Consider the following 17,469-nt stretch of genomic DNA (forward strand, 5'->3'; position numbering starts at 1 on the left):
GTACGGACTCGCAACGGACCGGAGCGTGCTTCGGAGCGGGCAGCAGAACGCCGACGCGAGGCGCTGCCCCGCGGCGAACAGTGGCTCGAGAGGAGCGTGCGCAGGCCCGAGCGCGTACGAGGCTGCTTCCGCCTCTCGCTCTCTTCTTCTTCCGCAGCTTCTCGCATGTCGTTCCTCCCGCCAGGCGACGAGATCTTTGAGCCCAACGAGCGTGCACGCGCCGCTCTCGCCGAGCCCCTTCAGTCGGGTCACCTTCTTCGTCCGACGGGCCCAGCTCTTCGCCTCGACTTGCTCAGCCGCGCCGGCGCATCGGGTGCCGTCAGCACCGGTATCGACGACGTCCCCCAGCACTTCCAGTCGCCGAACCCGCTTCGCCCGGCCAACCTCGCCCTCCTCGACGCGGCAAGCACTCGTACCGGCTGGCAGGGCATCGCGCTGCGGCTCGATACGCCGGCCTGGGTCGGGCACGCCAAATACACGCAGGTGTGGCACGCCGATGTCGACGTCGAGGGCCGCACGAGCGGGCGAGCCGTCGTCAAGCTCTTCGCCGACGCGCTCTGGCCGCTCCCGCACGTCTGGATCGAGGCGTGGCGCCCTCTCGAGCAGCGGATTGAGTCCGAGCTTCAAGCGTGCGTCCTGCCCGTCCCCCCCTAGCGAGCGAGAGCACGAGACTGACCCCAACCAGCACGCAGATACGCCTCGCTGCGACCGACGCAGGGTCGCGACGTCCCGCACTGCTACGGCGCCTACACGTTCGAGATGCCGTGGGGCGATGTGGTTACCGGCGTTGTGCTCGAGGACCTGAGCGACATCGCCGAGCCGTTCGCCGTCTTTTGCGAGCGTGAGAAGGAGGGAACGCTGCTCGACATCGAGTCGGCCTACGCTACGGTGCGTCCTCGCCACGCGCTCCCATTCTCTTCTTCTCGTCTTCTCGAACATGCCCTGAAGATCGAGCTTGCGCAGATCAGCGCCTCGTTCCACTGCCTGCATCGGCTTCACGCCCTTGACGTCGGCCGAGTCCGGCCCTGCGCCGCCAATATCTACGTCCTCCGGTCCTCGACTGCCTCTACGCCGCACCTCGTCTTCGCCGGCTTCAGCGGGACCGCATCAGACGAGGAAGGCCGCCGCCTCTACGCCGCAGAAGAGCCCGAGTCGGTCTATCGCTGGGGCGACGAAAGCCTGCTCGAAAACGTCTGGTGGATCGGCGTCGAGTACCGCCTCGACTGGTGCGAGGAGTTGGAGCGCAGGGAACCAGGGCTCGTCGCGTGGAACGGACAGCGCGAGCCGGGCCTCATCGAGGACATGCGCGAGGACCGTGCGCGCGCACTTTGTTGAGCCGGTCCTTTCTGCAATGTCGGTCGGCTCACTCTCTCTCCCTCGCTCTCCCTCGGACGACGTTTCCTCGACCGACACGCGAGAGGTGACACCGTGAGAGTGCGAGCAAGCGAAAGTGCGACCTTCTCAAATTGAGCCGGCGACGCAACGATTCGGGTGCTCCAGCGCCGTCTGTGCGTTCGCGGCTCGATGAAGCGCTGGGTTGACATCGTCAAGCTCGCCTTGTTTGCTTTGCGCAGGAGGACGGGCTTCATTCGAGTATCGCGAGCGAGAAAGAAGCCTGAGCAACCTCGAGGAGCAAGTCGAGCAGGAGGACGAAGATTGCGCAGCCGGCAGGTGTCGGTGCACTCTCTCTCGCTCGCGGGAGACTCAGAGAGACTCGAAGAGAAAGCCCTGGAGCAGAGGAGCCGACAGGAAGAGCTGCGCTTGAGTCGCTCCTCGACCGACTTGAGAAGGGAGGCGAGGCTCACAACTCTCGCTCTACATGATGAAAGGGCTCGGGAGAAGCACTCGATTGCATCGCAGACACCTCGTCGTCCGATCTGGCGCGAGCAGAAGGCCGTAACCCTGCTAGATCAAGAGCTAGCGTTTGAGCGAGGGTGCGCAGGATCCCCCTGTCTTTTGTAGGTGGCCGGGCGCACGGGCGCTCCGCAGGGGTGCGCGCCGTGCGAGCGGCTCACCAGAGTGCGCCCGCTGCCCTCAGGGGCACGTGAGGGCGGGCGCGGCCTCGTAAGGACCAGTCCGCGACGGCCCGACTCGCTGAGCCGCCGGGACGAGTGCGACGACAATCAAGAACTCTGCGCGGTCTGGGATCGCTCGACAGAGACGAGGAGAGCTTTCTGAGAGGAAAGGGCGCCGTCGCGCGGCGCAGCAAGGGCGCGAGGGGAAGCTTTCGAAGCCGAGAAGGGGGAGGTGCCATCGGGCGCGACTAACCTGCGGCGCGAGGTCGAGAGGGTCAGTGCGCGGCTCGGCGAGGAGCACATATACATGTGCAGGTCCTGCAGGGAAGAAAGAGAGTGCGCGGGACGTACAAAAGACAACATGAGCCGCCTCGAGGTCGAGAGCCCGCCTCGTGCCGCCCGGAAGACCGCCCTCCTCGCCTTGCGCAGCCGTTTTGCCTGCAAAAGGACCAAGTCAGTCCATCAAGCCCCCTGCACCGCGTCAAGAGGTAGCTGAGGGGGCGAGAGGAGAGGGAGAGGGGGGCCAAACACGGGGAGGCGGGGAGGAGGTGGACGCACCAGTCGCCCACAGCCCGCGCAGCGCGCCCGCCTGGCCTAGTGACATCCTTGACGCTGCCATAGTGCTCGACGACGATGCCCACAGGCTCATGAACCGTTGCCACCAGTTGAGAGAGGTCGGACGACGCGAGTTGCTGATGAAGAGGTAGCGAGACGGCGAGGGACGGTGGGAGGTCGGATGCAGCTCAGGATTGTCGTAGAGGGTCGCGAGTGCACGGGCAAGGCGCGAATGGTCGACCTAGCCGAGAGGATCGAGAGCTTGCGTGAGAGACGAGGATGGTCAGGCCGAGCTGGAAGGTCGTTCTTCTCCCACAGCTCAGCCTCGCCAGAATCTTGCTCGAGCCTTCACCAAAGCAGCCTACACTGCCACCCACGGCCCGAGCACTCGCCGTCTCGCCTCGACGTCGACGTCCCCCTCCTCGTTCGCCACTCCCCACCTCTCATCAGCTCTGTAACGGCGACCCTCGATGGCCACCTTTACGAGCACCCGCAAGCCCGGTACCACCTCGACTGTGACTGCCGCCAAGCCCAAACTGCGCGCCGACGCCGCGACCCTCAAGAAGTACGGCTGCTTCCTCGACAACGGCGGTCCGTCCCCTCTCGCTCTTTCAAGCGCCCACAGAGCTGACCCACCGACACAACTACAGCCGTCCTGTGCTTCTGCAACACCGAGCCGAGGATCCAGGCGACCCGCCGCGTCACTCGCAAGGAGAGCTCGCCCAACCTCGGCCGCGAGTTCTGGTCGTGCGGCTCGTGGATCGAGGACGACAACTGCGGCTTCTTTCTGTGGTGCGACCAGGCGGCAACGTGCGTCCTCGCCTCCTTTCGCTGTCAGTCTCTGCCTCAGAGCCGAACGCTAACCTCGAGTCGACGGCACGCAGTCTCGGCCGCGGCCTGAGGACACCTCCTCCCGCCGACAAGCCCACCTTTCCACCCCTCGCCAGGCCCATGACGCCTGCAACCTCGCCCCAGAAGCGCCCCCGAGCGCGCTCCCCTCCCACCTTCCGCCCCTCGACCACCGCCAGCACCACGCCCGCACCAGCACTCGCACCCGCCTCGACCCCGACCAAGCCGCGCCGACAGCCCGCCGTCGCCGAGTCGTTCGACGACGTCGACTTTGACTCGCTCGACGCCGGCCTCGACGACGAGATCGAGGACGACGACGACGACGGCGAGCCGCTCGCGTCGGGCTCGCCCTCGAAAAAGCCGCGTTTCGAGTCGTTCGCCTCGCCGTCCTCGGGCGCGAGCCGAGCGGGCCCGGCGACGCCCTCGACGTCACAGCACTGGCAGGGCGCCACGGCCGCATCGACGCCGGGCAAGCCTCGCGCGGGCGGGTACGACGCCATCCGCGCCGACCCGGACTCGCCGTTCCACGCCCTGCAGAAGGAGCTGTTCGGCGGCGGCGGCGGCGGTGGCGCCGAGCACGGTGTGGCGAGCTCGCCTGCGCCTGCGCCTGTGTCGCCGAGCAAGGCGGGCCCGGCGCCGCACGAGGGCGCGCCCTCGTCTTTCGACGCGCTCTCTGCGGCGCTCGCGAGCGCGGTCGAGGCGGTCGAGCTTGTCAAGAAGGAGCGCGAGAAGGAGGCAAGGCTGCAGGTGGCCGCGAGGCGCAAGGAGGAGGTGCTCAAGAAGGCGGTCGAGCGGGCAAAGGAGGAGAGCGAGGCGGTCAGGAGGGAGAACGAGCGGCTCAAGGAGAGGATCAGGTGCGGCCAGTCTCTCTCGTACTTCTCTCCCTCTCACTCTCGCAGACACTGACCCGTCCCTCCCCACAGGATGCTCGAGGAGGAGAACAACGAGCTGCGCACCCGGTAGAGCCTTGTCGATTTGCAACTAGCGCTTTTTTGCCTCGTCTCTCTCGCACGAGTGCACTCGCTCGATGGACAGAGCGCAAAGACGTTACACAGAGACCGAAAGACGACAAGCTGATCCCCCTCCCGACCCAGCGAAAGCAGCCGACCTCGTCCTCCCCTCCTGCTCGACAAGCCCTTTCCTCCCTTTCCTCCTCGGCGCCGGCCTAGACCATGCTGCCGGCGCTCTTCGTCTCCGCCCCGAACTCGCGCGGGTCCTCGATGAGCGTGCCCTCGGCCGACGTCATCCTCGCGAGGCCCGTCGGGCGTCCACCGCCGCCGCCGCCCTGGCGCAGGAGCTGCTGCACGAGGTGCTCGAGGCGGTCGAAGCGCATCGTCGCGTCGCCGCCGCCGCCGCCGCTGCCAGCGAGCGTGTCGAACGTGCCCGTCGGGCTCGGGAGCGGCGCCGAGAAGGTCCCGCCGGGCATGTGGACGCCGCCGGTAGGCTGCATCGACGGCTGGCGCGTGAGGAGGTCCGTCATGCCCGGGCCCTGGACCGTCACCGTGCGGTCGTCGCCGTCGCTCGCCTTGCCCGGGCGGCCCGCGCCGCCGCCGCCGCCGTCGCCGGGAGCGCTCGACTCGAACTGGCCGCCGAGGCCCATGTGGCGAGCGAGCTCGCCGGCGAGGCGCTTGGTCGACGCATCGGCCGACTCCTCGCCGAGCACCGTCTCGTACTGGAGCGCCCCGCAGAACGAGGGGGGTCGAGATGTTAAGTTTGGCCCGACGAGAGGCGGCAAGAGAGAGGGAGGACGCACTTGAGAAGGCGGTAGAAGGCGGCGGCGAGAGTCGCACCGAGAGCCGGTCCCTACAATGCCAGACTCGTCAGAAGCTTGCTCGTCCAGAGGAGAGAGAACGAGAGGGACGCACGAGCCAGTAGATCCAGGCGTAGCCGGGGAAAGAGGCGCTGACGACCTCGGGCCCGAGCGACCTCGCCGGGTTCATGCCGCAGCCCGTCCAGTAGATGCCGACGAGGTGGCAGATGGCGAGCGCGAGACCGGTGCCGATGGGCGAGAAGGGCGTGACCTTGGTGCGCTCGGCGGCGAGGAGGAAGCTGCGCAAGAGAGGCTCGAGGTCAGTGCGCGCGCTCTCGAGAGAGGTGCGAGAGGTGGACGCACATCGTGAGGGGAAGCATCGTCGTCATGAACATCTCGAGGAAGAGGCCGCGAGCCGGGCTCATGCCCGGAGCGAGCGTCGTCGCAAACAGGATCGGGCCTGTGACGAGACAGAGTCAGTCCTTGTTCCGGCGGACCGAGGCAGGCCGTCGAACAGAAGGGAGGGGACGCACCCGGCGTGAGCGCCTCGATGACCGCCGCCGCACAGATGCCGCCGAGGAGCTGGACCGGGACGAGGAACACGGCGCGAAGAGGCGTGATGCCGCCGACGAGGGCGAGGCCGAGCGTGACGGCCGGGTTGAAGAGCGAGCCCGTGAAGCGGAAGCTGCGGCGACAAAGTATGTTGAGGTGGGTTGACGATAAGGGGGGCGAGGCAGAGAGGGAGAGGGAGAGAGGGTGCGGTCAGTCGACGTTTCGTGAGGACGGGCGCCCGGACAAGGACGCACAAGACCCAGGCGTTGACGGCGAGCGAGAGACCGAACGCCATGGCGATGTAGAAGACTGTGCGAGACGGAGGACGAGAGGGGCGAGAGAGGAAGGTCAGGAAGAGGGGACCGAGCGTCAGGTCTTCTGCCGGTCCGAGGAAGAGAGAGACAAGACGCACTGCTCGACGTGTTGCCGCCGCCGACAGCGATCCCGCCGGGACCCGGCGTCGTTGTGCCCGACACGGTCGTCGCAGCCTGGTTGGCCGTCCTGCAGGCGCAGAGAGGGTCAGCTCTTGGTCCTTGCGCTCTCCCTCGAGGGCGACGGAGGGGACGTACTGAGCGGCGCCGAACGCGAAGAAGAGGAAGAGGAACGTCTGTGGGGCCACGACGAGTCAGTCGATGGGCAGAGGGAGACGAGGCGAGAAAGGGAAAGCGGGACGTACCCCCGACAAACTCGCCGAGGCACGCGAGGCCGTGGTTCTTGCGGGCGAACGCCGGCGAGCCGGCCGCAGGAGGACGCAGGTACCACGACCAGGGCGACGCACGGCGCGAGTTGCCGTTGGCCGTGGCGGTAGGCGAGTCGGCGTCGTGGTGAGTCGGGAGGGCGGTGTCCTGGGTCGACGACATGGCGGCGCCGAGGGGTGCGCTCGGAGCGGGTGCGGGCTCAAGCGAGGTAGTAGAGGTAGAAGCGAGACGCTCGAGTCTGCCGAAGCGATGTGACGAAGGGTCGAGGTGAAGAGGAGGAAGGAAAGAGGAGGCGAGCGTCGCGAGCGGCGCGCCGACCCGCTCTCGACTCGACTCGACAGCCCCTGTACCGAGGTCCGGAACGCTGTGCCCGACAGAGCTCCAGTCTCCCTTGCAGTCCCAATCCAGCACACCTCGCCTCCCGCCCCCACACATGGATCCCGCCGCGCGATTGACCTTTTCAAACTCGAGACGACGGGCACAGGAGCGAACGACGGCTCGAAGAGTACTGCGACTGCAAAGAAGGAGGGTGTGTATGTACAGGGAGCGGGGGACGACGAGGCGAGAATGCAAATGGGAAGGAAGAGGGGTGGAAAGAACAAGAGGTGCGACTAGACCGACGAGCGGTCGCTCTCCCTCGTCCAGCCGCCCGTCGACACCGTCGCTCCGTCGGGCACCGGTGACGTGCTGGGCGTAGGCGGTACTCGCCGCGTTGCGACTGCTTGACGGCGCGTGGTCGACCGCACGGTCGACGAGCGCCGACGAGCGCCGACGAGCTGCTCGAGGCGGCCGAGCCGGTGCGTGTACTCGCCGACGCGTCGACCGCCGCTGACGAGGGCGCATGTGCTGGTCCGCTGTCGGCAGGAGGACGAGTGGTGAGCGCTCTCGGCTGCGATGAGGGGGAGGGTGCAAGGCGATGACCACGCACCTGGGTGGCATCGACGGACTCAGGGCGGTGCTAGTCGCCCGTACGAGCTCTGCAGGCGGTCGCCATGCTCCTGGGTCGAGTCGGCGGTCGAGGCGGAGGGTCGGAAGATGCAGCGGGCGATGAGGACGGGGCGCGGCGAGGGGCAAGCCGGATGGCGCGGGCGGCTCGCGCAGTAGGCGGGCTGAAGCTGGCTGAGCATGTGCAGCACCTCGGCAGCAGTGCAGAGTGGTGGGGGCGAAGAGAGCCAGCTCTCGCCTTCCCCGCTCTCGTCCTCCTTCGACCCGGCCTCTCTCACAGCTCAGCCTCTCGCTCCTGCCCAGAGCTGCTCGACGCCATGAGGACGATCACGGTCTCTGGCGAGCCGCTCCTCGACATCCGCTGTCACCTCGGCGAAGGCCCGTGAGTCGCTCTCCACCCTGCCTCGCAACTCGGGCTCTCGCCGCGACTACAGCTCGGCGGCAGGTCCTGTGGCCGAACAGGCTCGTGCGTGCATCTTCAGAGTCGGCCTGGAGCTCCAGCCGTTCAGCATCAGTCTTCTTCGCGCCTCTCGGAGCACGCACTGACCTCGCTCGCCCGCGTGTGCAGGTTGTACCAGCCCGAGACGGACGAGCTGCACTTTCTCGACATCGCGCGAGGCGAGGTCCATCACTACAACTGCGCGACCCGGGCGCACGAGGTCGACGTGTACGACGCGCACGTGTCGTGTATCCGCCTTCGTCAAGATCAGCCAGGCGTGCGTCCCTCTCCCTCTTTGTCTCGCCCCAACCTTCTCGACCTATCCTGACTCTCATTCGCACGACCACCCCGACGCAGTTCGTCGCCGTCGCCGACCGCGGCTTCGCCTTCCTGCCTGCCCGAGCGCCTGGATCGTCGCACGACTCGCCCGCCCCGGTCACCTACCACGTGGAGCTCGAGCCCGACCTGCATCCTCGGTCCAAGATGTTCAACGACGGCGAGATCGACACGCTCGGGAGATTCATGGCGGGCACCAAGCCGGCGAGGGGCGAGGCGATGGGCAAGAGGGAGGAGGTCATGTGGCGGCTCGACGGCGAGGGCAAGCTGGACAAGGTCATGGACGGCCTGGCGCTGCCCAACGGCATCGGCTTCTCTGTCGATGAGACGAGGATGTGCGTCCACTCTTGCTTGTCTCGATCCTGCGCATGCACTGACAAGATCCCCCCTCCTCTCCCCGACTCGCCCGTCCCTCCCTTTCCCGCTACGCATCTCTCCTGCCTCTCCTTCGCCTCTGCTCGTCCTTCATCGCAGGTACTTTGCAGACACGATTGAGCGCACTATTTTCGTGTACGACTACGACGCCTCGACCGGCGAGTTCTCCAACCGCCGCACGTTCCACCACTCGCCGTCCCGCACCTCGCCCGGCGGCCTTCCCGACGGCCTGCTCGTCGACGCCGACGACCACGTCTACTCGGCACGGTTCGCTGGCGGCAAGATCATCCGGTTCAAGCCGTCGGGCGAGCCCGACCTCGAGATCGTGTTCGACGACGCGCGCCACGTCACGGCGTGCGAGCTCGGCGGCAAGGGCGGCAGCACGCTGTTCGTCACGACGGCGAGCTTGGCCGAGAACGGCGACGACCGGGACGAGGCGCTCGTGCGGCAGTACGGTGCGAGGAGCGGCGCGCTGTGGGCGGTCGACCTGAGCGGCGAGGGGGTCCGGGCCAAGGAGCGGTTCCGGTTCCGCAGTGTAGCCCCGAGAGCGTCGCTGTAACAGGTCCCACATACGCTCTTGCATCAGCGAGAGAAGCGCAAATGGCGAGACAGCGCACCGCCTCTCGACGAGGAGGTGGGGAGGAGCGAGAGTCGGTCTCCTCGTCTACACTCACCGACAGCTGCATGAGCGGCTCGCCCAGGCCCTGGCGCCCACCTGCTCTCTCGCCAGCACCGCGCCCACCCCCGCCATTCCTCCGCCGCCCCTCTTCCGTCTCATCGTCGTCGTTCCTCTCGACCACGACCTCGTCCCTCTCTGAGCCGTCCTCCGACGACGACTCGAGCAGCGACGACAGTAGCAGCGACGACGATGCGCCCACCGAGTCGTACTGGTCGTCGTCTGGCCTGTCGGGCGACGAGGGCCGGTTCGTCGCTCGCCTCGACCTCTCGCTGCGGGCACCCACGAGCGGCGGCGGCGGCAGCAGCAGCGGCACCGCCAGCATAGCGAGCTCGCTCGGTCCAGGCCAAGCCGGCACGGCGTCGCCCATCGCGCGGTCCAACCTGCGCCTCTCGCTCGCCGTCCTGCGCGCCCGCCAGTCGCTCGCCGCGCATAGCTTCGACGCCCTCGCCTCGTCCCTCAAGTCGCTCTCGTCGGCCCTCCCCTCCCTCTCAGCCCTCTCGCGCCCGCCGTCCGCCGCGCCAGGACCCGGGACCGAGAACCCGCTCGGCGTCTTTGTCCCGACGCTCGCGCGCCTTGCGGGCGATGTCAGGGCGGCGCTGCGGGACGAGGGCGGCAAGGGGCGCGAGTTTCGGCGCACGAAGCTTGCGAGGGACGACGCCAAGGCGCTCGTCGGGTTGCGGCAGCGGTGGAGCACCGGGGCGGCGGCAGGAGGCAAGGGCAAGGGGAGGGAGACGGACAGCTTGGAGTGGGTTCCGGTGGTCGAGGCCGCCCTCGCGAGTGTGCGTCCTCTTTTCTCCAACTCACAGCGGGCGCACTCTGACCATCTGGCCCGAGCAGAACCCGCCGCCCGACTTTCTCGCCGCCGCCGAGCGGTTCGACCACCTCACGCCCTCTCTCCTCACCTCGCTCGAGGCGTTCCTCCTCCCGTCCTCCCTCCCTCGACTATCCTTCTCCGACCTCGCCCTGACCGACACCGACCTCGCCACCTGGCCAGCGCTGCGACGCCTCGAGGACGTCGCGGCGTGGTACCTGTCGTTCGTCGTTGGCGACCCGGACGAGGCGCGCAAGCGGGCGAGGACGGCGCTCGACGGCGTCAAGAGCCTCGATCTGTCCAAAAACAAGCTCACGAGTGAGTCGAGCTCTCGTTCTGCACGTCGTCCGGCTCAAGCGCCGAACGGGGCACGTCGCTCCCGATCAACGACCAACTCACGAGTGCCTCGCGTTCACAGCCTTCCCTCTCTACCTCACTCGCCTCTTCCCGCACCTCGAGACCCTGTCCCTGTCGCACAATGCGTTCGCCCACCTCCCGCCCTGGGTCACCCTCTTCCCGTCCTTGCGCCGCCTCCGCACCCACGGCAACCGCCTCGTCAGCGCGCGCAAGGCCCTCAAGCCGCTCGCGCGCCCCAAGGACAAGCCGGCGAGGGCGCGGGCGCACCCGAGGAGGGCGGGCACGAGAGCCGACGTGCGAGACGTGCTGCCCGTCGTGCGGGCGGCGGTGCTCCGAGCGCCGCTCGAGGCGTTGCTCCCGTCGAGCCGGCTCGGCAGCCTGCCCTCGCTGTTCAGCATCGCTGCGCAACTCGCGCACGAGCAGCTCGTCGATGCCGAGGTCCAGGACGGCGCCGCGACCGACAACTTCCTCCCGCCGCACCTGCACGACGTCCTCGCCGCGGCGTACACGTGCGCCTCGTGCCGCTCCTTCGTCCTGCCCTCCTCGCCCATCTCGGTCCCGCCGTTCAGCGAGCGCGCGCACCACCTCGACCCGGGCATCTCGCTCCCGTCGCGCCTTCCGCCGCCCGTTCCGGCCCCGACCCGGTTCAGCCCGCCGACGACGCCGACCCTCGCCAGCATGCAGCAACCCCAGCATCAGCGACCGAGGTACCTCTCGGCCGCCGAGCGCCCCGCGACGCTCGAGCAGCGTCTCCTCCTCGCCCTCCTCGCCCGACTCGACGCTCCTCCTCCTCCGCCTCGCCCGCCCGCCTCGCGCCGCCGCGACTCGGAGGCGAGCCTCTCGTCACTCGCCTCGGCGCCGCCACCGCGCCGACCTCGCAGCGCGCGCGACGAGCACGAGCACGACAGCGGCCGGCGCGCACTGCCGACGCTCGTGCTCGGCGCGGCGGGCGCGGTGTGGCGCTTCTGCGCGCCGTGTGCCGCCGCGCATGTCGGTCTCGAGGACGATTTCGCGCTCAGGGCCGAGCAGGAGGAGAAGTGGGCGCTGGCGAGCGAGGAGGGGGGACAAGGGCTCGCCGACGAGCTGGAGCGCCTCGGGCGGTGGAGGTGCACGTGCGTCGTGTGCTGCGAGGAGCGGCGGGTGCGAGGGTGGGACGAGGTCGAAGGGGAGGAGGGGAGCAAGGCCGCCGGCGTTGGCGAGGGGGAGAAGGGCAAGGACGAGCCGACGAGGACGAGGGTCCTGAGGTGGTTCAGGCGCAAGGAGCAGACGCGCGGCATGTCGGCGCTCTTGGTAGCTGCCGTCGAAGGGTAACGGTCGTCTCGAGCAGTGCATCGAGCGTGTTCGGGCCGGTCCTGGAGCTGTCCACGCCTGAGAGTGCGCTCGAGCGAAGAGGAGGAGGTCGAGGTGACCTCCCTCGCTTCGGCGGTGGAGGGCAGCGAGGCCCCATGGCCACTAAGCTTGTACCGGGTCAGGCTCGAGCAGCATCCAGCCAAGAGCGAGAGAGAGGAAGCGCTCGCGGCGAGACCTTGCTCGCGCCTCCGTGTCGTCGTCGCCCCTCGTCGCTCCAGCGCCACTCGCCAGTCGAGCAGAGCCCGATACCCTCGTCAAGCGTTCCCTCTACCCGACCAGGAGCACCCCCGGCGACCATGGCCCTGCCCACCCAGCCCTCGTCCCACCGCCCTCAGCCCGCCTCATCGGCTCCGACCGACACCATGACGAGCCGCCTCGACGTGATCAACTCGGCTGCAGGCCGCATCCTCTGCGTCGCAGACATCCGAGGTGCGCCCACCTTCCCTTGTCTGGTCGAGTGCGAGAGAGGTGGAGACGGTGTCGCGCGAGGGGGACGGGCCAGCTCGCGGTCGACGCAGCGCCTTACGGGCGGGATGAGGTCGCGTACAGTGCTTTGCGGTGGACTACGAGGGCCTGGGTGAGCGCGCAGCAGCGTTGCGCGCCGCGTCGCTGTTCTTGTCCTCCCCGCCTGTGCTCGCACTCGAGCCGACGAGGCCAGCGAGGCGCCCTCCCCGGTGCTCTCATGTTTCCCGCACCGATCAGCAGCCGTCGTGACGCCGAGAGCGAGCAGAATCCTGACCTCGCTCGCCTTCCTCCCGCGCAGGCGCCCTCTCGAACCTCAACGCGCTCGCGGCCGAGCACTCGGCGGTCGCCATCATCCACAGCGGCGACTTTGGCTTCTTCGGTACGGCCAGGCCTGTCCTATGTCTTTCCTGGACGCGCCCACTGACCCGCTGTACCTCCCGCAGAGTCGTCGTCCCTGTCGACCATGTCGGACCGCACGCTCAAGCACCTCGTCCAGTACTCGTCCCTCATCAGCCCCCAGTTCCGCGCCCAGCTCCTGTCGCCCAACACGACGGCAGCGCACATGCGCGAGCTCATCGCCAACCCGCCCAAGAACGCCTACCCGGCCTCGTCCGACTTTCCCGCGTTCGCCCTGAGCGAGTTCCCCAAGCTCCTGTCGGGCGAGATCAAGCTCAACGTGCCCGTCTACACCGTGTGGGGCGCGTGCGAGGACGTCGCCATCCTCGAAAAGATCCGCCTCGCTCCGCTCTCGCCCCTGTCGATCCCGGTCGACCCGTCCAAGGCCGCACCGACCCCGCCGACGGCGTCGACTCGCCCGACCTCGACCTCGGCCTCGCCCGCGTCGTACTCGATCCCGAACCTGACAGTCCTCGACGAGGCGACGACCCGGGTCCTCCTCATCGGCGGCGTGCGGCTGCGCCTGTTCGGCCTCGGCGGCGCCGTCGTGCCGCACAAGCTGTTCGACAACGGCGCGGGCATTGCGACTATCGCTGGTGGGCAGGGCACGATGTGGACGACAATGCTGCAGGTCGGAGAGCTCGTCGACACGGCCCAGAAGGTGCGTCGCCGCGTTCATCCTGTCAGCGATCCTCCCGCACCCCTACGGCAGGCGTACTGACTACGGCTCCCGTCCTCGCACAGGTGTATGACCCGTCCGAGACTCGCCTGCTCGTCACGCACGCGTCGCCCGGGCGCGAGGGCCTCATCTCCCAGCTCGCGCTCGTCCTCAAGGCCGACCTGACCGTCTCGGCCGGGCTCCACTTCCGGTACGGCGTGTCGTACAACGAGTTCTCGGTGCAGCACGACCCGGACGCGTTCAAGGTCAAGCTCGAGGCGAGCAAGACGGCGTTCAACAAGGTGTGGGAGTCGGTCAGGAGCCAGGTCGAGGGCGTCGTCGAGTGCGTCCCGCTTTCTCTTCTCTTATTCTCCGACGTCCTCACTCTCGACCCTCGACTCTCACTCACATCTCGCTCCCTCCTGCCGCAGCGACAACCAGCGGTCGCTCCTCCAGAACGCGCTCGCCGTCGCCAACCGCATCCCGTCCGACAACCTCGTCTCGGGCGGCGCCGCCATCGAGGAGACGGCGTGGAAGAACTGCTGGAACTGGAACCTGCCCGACGTCGCGTTCGGCAGCCTCGTGCTCGACATCCGCGACGGCAGGATCGGGAGCGAGACCAAGAGCCAGGGTCCGTCCGCCCTTTCTCCCTCTCTGTCTCCCTTCCAACTCCTTCTCTCTCTGCCCGACTTCATCCTGACCTTCTTGTCGTACCAAGGCTTCAACTTTGCCTACCGCCAGAGCGCCCCTCGTCCTCCCACCTCGACCTCGTCCGCCCTCGCACCCGTCCGCTCCGCCTCCCCCGCTCCCCAGGCCGCCGCCATTCGCCAGCCGACCGGCCCCGGCTCGGCAAGCGCCTCCCCCGCACCGGGCTCGACCTCGGCCGCCGCAGCGTCCACCGCCGCGAACGCCAACGCCGGCGCGAGCGCGGGCGCAGCGCCGCCCCCCTCGGGCACGCCCTTCTCCGGCGCGCCGAGGGACGGCTTTGCCGGCGCCAACGGCGCCGTCGGCCGTCCGACGCCGTCCGGGCCTGCAGCTGCGGGCGCGATCGGCAACCACCCTCGCGGCGGCAGCGGCGGCGCGTCGGGCGGTCTGCGCGGTGGTGCGGGCGGGCGCGGCGGGTTCGCGTCGGCGCCCGGCGGGTGGGGTCACGGTGGTGCGCAGCCGGTGAGCGCTTCGGGCGTGGTCGGTGGCGGTGCACAGGGGCAGCAGGGGCAGCAGGACGCGAGGACGCCGCGTGCGCCGCACCAGAACCAGGGCCAGGGGGGCCAGGGCCAGGGGACGCAGTCGCAGCGTGCGCCTCGTGGGCAGGCGCCGCACCAGATCCAGCAGCAGCAGCAGGCCCAGCAGCAGCAGCAGCAGCAGCAGCAGGCCCAGCAGCAGTCGTCGACGCCGGCGCCAGCCACCGCCGCGACCGCCGTCGACGCCTCGGGCGCGCCCTCGGTCCCGGTCGCGTCGGCCAAGAAGGCCGACGCGTCGTCGGCGACCGCCGGCGATGCAGCAGGCGACGAGCCGGCCTCGCCGTCGACGCCGACGGGCGAGGGCACGCCGGGTGCGGGCGGGCGCGGCGGCAAGGCGCGCCGCGAGCGCGGGCCTGGACGCGCCAAGGGACGCTCGAACGGTGACTGGACGAGGGCGGCGAGTGGGAACGAGGGCGGCAAGACTGAGGGCGGCAAGGAGGAGGGGAGGGGAGGTGCGCGCGGGCAGGGGAAGAAGCAGGGCGGCGGCGGCGGTGGGGGCGCGCCCAAGGGCGAGGGCGGCGAGGGCAAGAGCGCTCCTGCGCCGTCGGGTGGCGAGGCGTGAGGGAGTGTATGTCTCGCTGTCGATAGAGGTCGTCGCAACCACGCAACTTCCCCTTTCTCGATCCTCGTCGTTCCCTTCCTCTCTCTCTTTCCTTCCTCTCTCTCCCTTTTCTCTCTTTTCTCTCTCGACGTCTGCACCGCATCAGTACCTCGCTTCCTCTCTGTGTCTCGCTCGAGCGAGTATGCGGTACTGCCTTTGGATTCCAGCGAGGAAACGAGAGAGAGAGCTACAAGGACCCGCTCAGGCGCTCTGCCCAGTCGTGACCGCCTCGACGTCGGCGACCGTCTTGGGGAGCCAGTCGGGCGTCAAGTTGCGGAAGCCGTCGGCCGTAATGAGGAGGCTGCGAAACGACGACGAGTTAATGCCGGCGAGCGAGAGAGGGACAAAGAGAGGGAGAGAAGAGGACGCACTTGTCCTCGATGCGGACGCCGCCGACGTAGCGGTACCTCGCGAGCACGTCGTGGTCGACCATGTCGCTGTTCTTGAACGGCGCAAAGAGGTGCTCGTTGAAGTAGCAGCCAGGCTCGACCGTGACGACAAAGCCCTCCTCGAGCGGGTACCGCAGGCGCAGGTACTTGAGGAGCGGGTCCGTCTTGTGGCGGCCCTCGTCGGGGAGGCCGCCGACGTCGTGAACGTCGAGGCCGAGGAGGTGGCCGACGCCGTGCGGGTAAAAGGCCGACGTGAGGCCCGAGTCGAGGAGCTTGCGGACGGCCTCCTCCTCGCGAGCGCCGTCGACCTTGAAGATGCCGAGCTTGAGGAACCCTCGTGCGAGGACGTCGTGCCTGTGAAGCAAAAGCTGTGTCAGTCGAGGCCGTCTTGATGAGAGAGGAAGGCGAAAGAGGAGAGCGAGAGGACGCACATGAGGCGCTGGATCTGCTCCCAGTTGGCGCCCGGCTTGATCTGCTCGAACGCGGCGTACTGCATGTTGAGGACGAGCTCGTAGATCTCCTTGCACTCCTTGGTGAACCGGCCGCCGTTGCCGAGCGGGATGCACCGAGTGACGTCGGCGGCGTAGCAGTTGTAGTCCGCGCCGGCGTCGACGAGGAGGAGCGTCGGCTCAGAAGGGAAGGGACGGTCGTTGTCGACGTAGTGGAGCGTACCAGCCGAGGTGCCGGCGGCCATGATGGGTGAGTAGGCCTGGTGCTTCGAGCTGAGGAAGGGGGCAAAAGGGTCACTTTTCGGCTCGAGAAAGAGAGCGAACAGAGAGAGAGAGACCTGGACGCACCCGTTCCTCCTGCAGAACGAAACGAACTCAGCCTCGGCCGCGTTCTCGTCCGAAACGTGGCCCGAGCCGACGAGGCGCATGAGGTTCTTGTGCGCGCCGGCCGTGATCTCGCTCGCCTTGGTCATGAGCTCGACCTCCTTGGGGCTCTTGTACCGCCGCGCGTAGTGGAGCGCCTTCTCGAGGTAGTCGGTCGTGTGCTTGGGCCCGTTGATGCGCGCCATGATCGTGGTCGGGGGCGAGACGAGCGGGAGGGTGTGGAGGAAGGTCGGGACGTCGGCTTGGGGCTTTGGCGGGTACAGGGCGGCGGGCGTCCATCCTCGCTGGATAGACGTGAGGTTGAGCGACTTGGCGAGTTCTTCAGGTGCGGGAGGGAGGCCGCACCACATGACCTGCACGGCGGTCGAGAGGGCAGAGTCAGCTCCGTCGCTCCCCGCTCGCCCGCTCGCCTGCGTCGACCCAGCTCCTCTAGAAAGGGAGAGAATGAGGGACGCACCTCGGCCTCGTCGACGTCGGGGAGCCAGAGGCGGGTGTGGACCCTGCTCGGGTCGACCTGGTCGCCGCCCTCGTGCTCGTACTCGATGGTGAGGGCCGAGCCGGGCACGTCGCAGCCCGAGAGCCACTTGAAGTTGGCCTCCTGGCGGAAGGGCTCCTCGGCGTCGGTGCCCCTCGTCTGGATGTGGCCGCCGACGAGGTAGCAGTAGTGGAGTGCGGGCGCGAGCGACTTGGGCTTGTTGAGGGCGAGGAGGCGCTGGAGGAGCTGCTGCGAGTGGACCAGAGGGTACAGTGAGGCCATGGCAGGTACGGCTCGTGTGGTGTAGCGAGCGGGAGGCGGTGGAGACTGTGTCCGCGTGGTGATGAGAACGGCCGGCTCGGATTGGTCCAGATCGAAATCGACGGCGAGCCGCCAACTACGTCGAGAATCGGCGCACTCGCTCTCGGCTCTCCTGCTGGACGGGAGCTCACGGGGCGGGCAGTAAAGTATGTGCTCGTTCCTCGGAAGGCCTTGCCGCCCTGCGCGAGCCCGAATTGCAAGCGCACGCCCGAGCGCGCCGCCAGACAGCTTTCCGAGGCCAGCTCTGGCTCCTCGACGACTTGAGAGTCTCTTTCTCGCCGCGCACACAGTAATCACAAGTCTCTCGACGTCCCTCTCGCTCGGCGACTGTCACGGCGAGCTCGAGAGCGCTCGCGACGACACGCTTCAAGTGGCCTTC

General features: G+C 68.3%; 7 protein-coding genes across 7 annotated transcripts; 5 read left to right on the forward strand and 2 right to left on the reverse strand.

Moving 5' to 3' along the window:
• Positions 1-165: 165 nt before the first annotated feature.
• Positions 166-1,335, forward strand: RHOBADRAFT_41358 (uncharacterized protein; the record flags this gene model as incomplete). Its single annotated transcript, XM_018413868.1, has 3 exons — positions 166-629; positions 693-888; positions 964-1,335. 3 exons carry the CDS (start codon positions 166-168, stop codon positions 1,333-1,335), a joined length of 1,032 nt encoding a protein of 343 aa, XP_018273414.1.
• Positions 1,336-3,040: 1,705 nt separating this feature from the next.
• Positions 3,041-4,423, forward strand: RHOBADRAFT_51232 (uncharacterized protein; the record flags this gene model as incomplete). Its single annotated transcript, XM_018415728.1, has 4 exons — positions 3,041-3,161; positions 3,221-3,380; positions 3,455-4,273; positions 4,343-4,423. 4 exons carry the CDS (start codon positions 3,041-3,043, stop codon positions 4,380-4,382), a joined length of 1,140 nt encoding a protein of 379 aa, XP_018273415.1. The 3' UTR covers positions 4,383-4,423.
• Positions 4,424-5,126: 703 nt separating this feature from the next.
• Positions 5,127-6,046, reverse strand: RHOBADRAFT_11628 (uncharacterized protein; the record flags this gene model as incomplete). Its single annotated transcript, XM_018412054.1, has 5 exons — positions 5,127-5,222; positions 5,285-5,468; positions 5,533-5,629; positions 5,703-5,854; positions 5,976-6,046. Coding segments are annotated over 5 exons (600 nt in total), but the record flags the coding sequence as incomplete, so codon positions are not given.
• Positions 6,047-7,643: 1,597 nt separating this feature from the next.
• Positions 7,644-9,081, forward strand: RHOBADRAFT_51234 (uncharacterized protein). The gene is made up of 4 exons (XM_018415729.1): positions 7,644-7,746; positions 7,933-8,080; positions 8,161-8,474; positions 8,614-9,081. Exons 1-4 carry the CDS (start codon positions 7,682-7,684, stop codon positions 9,071-9,073), a joined length of 987 nt encoding a protein of 328 aa, XP_018273417.1. The 5' UTR covers positions 7,644-7,681; the 3' UTR covers positions 9,074-9,081.
• Positions 9,082-9,198: 117 nt separating this feature from the next.
• Positions 9,199-11,703, forward strand: RHOBADRAFT_51235 (uncharacterized protein; the record flags this gene model as incomplete). The annotated part of the gene is made up of 3 exons (XM_018415730.1): positions 9,199-9,972; positions 10,031-10,322; positions 10,423-11,703. The coding sequence occupies 3 exons, from the start codon at positions 9,199-9,201 to the stop codon at positions 11,670-11,672; spliced, it is 2,316 nt and encodes a 771-aa protein (XP_018273418.1). The 3' UTR covers positions 11,673-11,703.
• A 290-nt stretch (positions 11,704-11,993) lies between these two features.
• RHOBADRAFT_51236 (uncharacterized protein) lies at positions 11,994-15,033 on the forward strand (the record flags this gene model as incomplete). Its single annotated transcript, XM_018415731.1, has 6 exons — positions 11,994-12,140; positions 12,475-12,555; positions 12,620-13,233; positions 13,317-13,573; positions 13,662-13,861; positions 13,949-15,033. Exons 1-6 carry the CDS (start codon positions 12,008-12,010, stop codon positions 15,031-15,033), a joined length of 2,370 nt encoding a protein of 789 aa, XP_018273419.1. The 5' UTR covers positions 11,994-12,007.
• A 177-nt stretch (positions 15,034-15,210) lies between these two features.
• RHOBADRAFT_51237 (uncharacterized protein) lies at positions 15,211-17,051 on the reverse strand (the record flags this gene model as incomplete). The annotated part of the gene is made up of 5 exons (XM_018415732.1): positions 15,211-15,373; positions 15,444-15,815; positions 15,893-16,183; positions 16,259-16,647; positions 16,752-17,051. The coding sequence occupies 5 exons, from the start codon at positions 17,049-17,051 to the stop codon at positions 15,274-15,276; spliced, it is 1,452 nt and encodes a 483-aa protein (XP_018273420.1). The 3' UTR covers positions 15,211-15,273.
• Positions 17,052-17,469: the final 418 nt, after the last annotated feature.

This window comes from Rhodotorula graminis, assembly GCF_001329695.1.
Source record: "Rhodotorula graminis WP1 unplaced genomic scaffold RHOBAscaffold_2, whole genome shotgun sequence".
Lineage (NCBI taxonomy): Eukaryota > Fungi > Basidiomycota > Microbotryomycetes > Sporidiobolales > Sporidiobolaceae > Rhodotorula > Rhodotorula graminis.